This window comes from Frankliniella occidentalis, unplaced genomic scaffold (assembly GCF_000697945.3).
Source record: "Frankliniella occidentalis isolate FOCC.00 unplaced genomic scaffold, Focc_3.1 Scaffold12, whole genome shotgun sequence".
Classification (NCBI taxonomy): domain Eukaryota; kingdom Metazoa; phylum Arthropoda; class Insecta; order Thysanoptera; family Thripidae; genus Frankliniella; species Frankliniella occidentalis.
The window spans coordinates 2,725,278-2,729,339 of NW_026267142.1; the positions used below are offsets into that span (position 1 = coordinate 2,725,278).

Sequence of the window (4,062 nt, forward strand, 5' to 3'; positions counted from 1 at the left end):
AAGGGAAGTTTTTTCAGTAACCAGATTACAAATTTTTGTAACATAATTTGTTACAAAATTTTGTAACATTGGGTTATAAGTATTTGCATCTACATAACAAAATCTTGCATCGTTTAATGTTACAAAATGTTGTACCCTCTGCGCTGCAAAGCTCTATACCAATGTTACAAAATTTTGCGCTCCCCATGGTGCAAAGCATTATACCAATACTGCAAAATTTTGTGATGATTGTTTCGATGTTTTGCATCCATGGCAGTCCAAAAAATTGTGCAGGTATCGTAAAATTTGTGTCCGGTTTGATATAGAAGTTAAGATCAATGTTATGCACTGCTGTACCATGAGACATTAAAGTGAATGTATGTAAAGTTAATGGATAGGTTCAATAAAAGCCAATACTAAGTATTCAATTAATAATTATTAACCTTGATTGCAATCCAGTACAAGAGAAAAATCAAAGCTACAATTCAGATACAAGATAAAGACTAAAGCCTGTAAAGTTTTTGACAGTAACAAAACTGGAATACATTTAAAGTATATCCAAAGGCTAAAGATGAAAATTCATAAAATCAAGTAAATTTCATAGTTAATTTCAATTTTACACAATCAGTTAAAAATTGAAATTAGATTTAAGAAATTAGTTCAATAAGTTTAAATTTAGTTAAAAATTGCAATAAGATCACATGCATCACAGTAGTATGGCCAGAGCCAATAGTCAAACACATTCAGTTTCAAAATTATTTAGTTAGTGCCTAATGTCCAGTGGCACGTATGGTGGGTCAATTGATTTGCAAGTCTCTTCACTTTGGAGTCCACCCCATCTATGTACCGCTTCTTTACAGCCCTCTTGTCACCGTCTGGGGGATTGACTTCAAGGAAATATCTATAAGGAAACCATAGATAGGAATAAAATCTTGTAATAATGGAATACAATAAGTAACAACAAACTCATATAAAACACAATAATGTACTAACCTTTGGTAGAATTCTAGGGAACTGTGATTTGCTGGTTGATATAAGCAGGTGAAGACAAAGTAAGAAAAAATTAAAATGAGGAATCCCTCCAGAGGGCTAGATGCTGTTATCTTCAATTGACCCACCAACACAACATCACAGGAAGTGAATTCAAAAATTGATTTGCCTGTAAAAGAAAAACAATTAGTACCAAAATAAAGTAAAATGTGGTGAATACAAAAATTTTAACTCCAGATTAAGCTTAAATTACTTCATACTACTGTTTAGGAAACAAAAGATAAAATATAAATTAAAAATATGAACTGATATACATCACCTCTTATGACCAATATGGGGTATCCATTCAGATCGGAGCCAGCAGCAACTACTTCCTCTTCTGAAGCAGTATCCTAATAATGAAAAAACAAATGTTATTGTAAAAACATTGGGAACACAGATTTGCATGTGAACAAGTGATGTACTTACAGGAAGAAGGGCAAATAATTTGTCAAGCTTCTCATCAAGGTATAGGGCAATCATCGGAAACATTGATATACATGAGAGCTCTGCAAAATCGCCTCGTCGACCGACCGAGCTCGACCGGCAGGCGGTAGGCACCGACCGCGTGCAGGTGAGAGGTGAGGAGGCGGTCGGTGCCGACCGCCTGCCGGTCAGCTCGGTCGGTCAGTGAGGGGACTTTTGCAGAGCTCTGATATACATCTCGCTTCTATTGACCTGTTACTCTGGCTCTGGCTCAGTGCTTGTGTGACAAGAGACATCATTGAAGTAATTGTTTGAGGTACAACTTCTTTCTTTGATTCTGTTTCACTATATTGATGGATGAAATCAAAGATAGTTTTCCAATGATTACCAACATTGTTGTTGAACACAGCCTCAACATCTTTACCAAGCAAAGTTTGAGCATGTCTGATAAAATGCGTCTTTCTAAGCAATAGTGGCCAGCTCCTGACTACAGTTGGAAGATAGACTTTGAGGGGCTTACCCCGGTTTATATCAAGACGCTGAGTGGCATAGGTTGCCGCCATCAGCGTATCGGCTTCTACATCTTCTCGGTTTTCCAACTCAACAGCCTGAAGTCTTTTCTCCTCTTGCGATGATGTCGTCTCTCCGAAAGGTAGGGGCACCTCATAAGCCACACAGCCGTACAGGTCTTGTTTGGATGGGGACGGAGGCAAAAGACCAAAATCTCCATCTTCTTCTTCTTCACTTCTTGAAGAAGAGCGTGAGCCCCTTCTAGTCTTGTTTTCTGGCCCCTTATTGTGGTTAACATAACCATAAATACACTGGGTAAAAGATTTATAGCCAGGGTCAGACACAGCACTCCCGATAACAACTTGAAAAAGTTTAGAGTATCTGCCTCCATCATAATCAATAATTTGTTGCGCCAAAGCTCTTGCTGTCACCTTCCTGTAGTCTTTAAGTTTCTTTAACATGTGCCTACCAACGGCATGGCAGGCCTCACGAACAGCTCTCTTCTTAATGGCAAACATATTCTTTGGGGGGTTATTTGAATTCAACCGCTCAAGAGCTTCGTCCAAGAATTCACACACATCTGTGATAGGGAATGCGAGCCTACGCCTGGCAACCGGTGTTGAAGTCTGGCTTTCAGAAGAACAGGTAAGACTCTCTTCCAAACTATCAGTACGATCTACAACAAATTAAATAAATATTAAACAGAACAAATAGTACTACAACAGTTAAACATTTAACAAGCATGTTAAAGGTGCAAATGTTACTAAAGAGGTTACTAACCTCTATTTGGCTCAGATCCCTGAGGTGTAGTCATTGGGAGAGTGTGGGCTCCGCAGAGAAACATCTGTCCAATCAGCACTGTCCGTGAGCAGCATGACTTCTAGATGGACCTTGGCTTCTTTAGCTTCCTGAGCCAGCAGTTGAAATATACCAACATCATCAATCATGGTGCCATCGTTTGCTTGATAGACCTACAAGAATTTTTGAAATGATGTTAGGGTTTAAGTAAGAAAATGAATAAGGGCAGTCTCATAATAATAAATATTCAACCTAACCTATTTGTAAGAAAACAGTACAGCAGTACTCACATTATAATCTCCTTCTGGAAGCTTCAGTTTCCTTTTCATCTCTTCTCTTAATTCCAGCAAATCCCCCGCACAAATAAACACTTTCTGGGAGCGGTCACCGGTTAGTCCCTTCACAACAAACTTCGCCATGGCTAAAAACAGAAATGAAAAACATGAAACTTCTAGTAAAATGAACATGGTAAACATTAAAACTGCCAGGACGTGATAGTTCATCTCTTGCTCTCCTCTAGGGTCATTAAGGTGATGACAAAAGGCCAGGGCAGCAGAGGCCTAGGCTAGGCCAAGGCTAGGCCAAGGCTAGGCCAAGGCTAGGCCAAGGCTAGGCTTCTACTTTACAAGTGTTTCTCACGATTAACATCACGAGAAGTATGATCCTATCACGGCGGCACTTCGAAAATAAATAAAGAGTAAATTCACGATGAAAGGAACAGCTCCAAATGCAATTAACTCTATGTTAACACATGGATTGGCACTAGGTGCGAGGTTAGGAGGCCCATGGTACAGGCGTGAATCCCAACATTTGCATGGAAATTGAAGTGACTTACCTCAAATGCAGTTGCGAGATTAAATCCAGAGAAGTTCAGATGAGCACAGATCACACATTCCAGCACAATGGTAACGGGAATCATTTTACTCGAGTATTTGTACAACCGGCAAAAAGTTCAGACGTCACTTTACCGCTACCACTACCACACCACACGTCCACCACCACCACACTCCACACCGCACTCCCCCTCTCTTGAACTCGAATCGCTTACAGCTGATCAGCTGATTGGCGAACACAGTACACTACAATTTTTTTAAAGATGTTTGCGTGTGTAGTTAAGCTTGTTTGCTGTTTCAATGTTTCCCTTAGATGTATTTCGGAAATCGGAGCACTTGATCTTTTTTTGTTGCTGTTTCGGCAGTGGTTGGCACCTTCGGTGTTCATATGTTTGGCTCAAACTATAGGTAACGAGGTTATAAAGGACCATGATGACATTATTAGAACTTAGAAATTGCAATCTTGGTGTGTCTGTCTGGTCCCGTG

General features: G+C 39.7%; 1 protein-coding gene across 3 annotated transcripts; it reads right to left on the bottom strand.

Annotated features, from left to right (window-relative positions):
- Window positions 1-329: 329 nt before the first annotated feature.
- Window positions 330-3,781, bottom strand: LOC113214141 (uncharacterized). 3 transcript variants are annotated; one of them, XR_008010772.1, is made up of 6 exons: window positions 3,578-3,781; window positions 3,033-3,163; window positions 2,725-2,915; window positions 1,438-2,620; window positions 1,289-1,361; window positions 1,064-1,138 (listed from the first exon to the last, which is right to left on the bottom strand). XR_008010772.1 is itself a non-coding variant. In XM_052263555.1 (4 exons), the coding sequence occupies exons 1-4, from the start codon at window positions 1,498-1,500 to the stop codon at window positions 739-741; spliced, it is 444 nt and encodes a 147-aa protein (XP_052119515.1). In that variant the 5' UTR covers window positions 1,501-1,601; the 3' UTR covers window positions 330-738. The 3 variants fall into 3 exon arrangements, 1 of the variants encoding a protein (XP_052119515.1); XR_008010771.1 differs by having other exon boundaries at window positions 3,033-3,781; XM_052263555.1 differs by lacking the exons at window positions 2,725-2,915; window positions 3,033-3,163; window positions 3,578-3,781 and adding an exon at window positions 330-880 and having other exon boundaries at window positions 973-1,138; window positions 1,438-1,601.
- Between the last annotated feature and the right edge of the window lie 281 nt (window positions 3,782-4,062).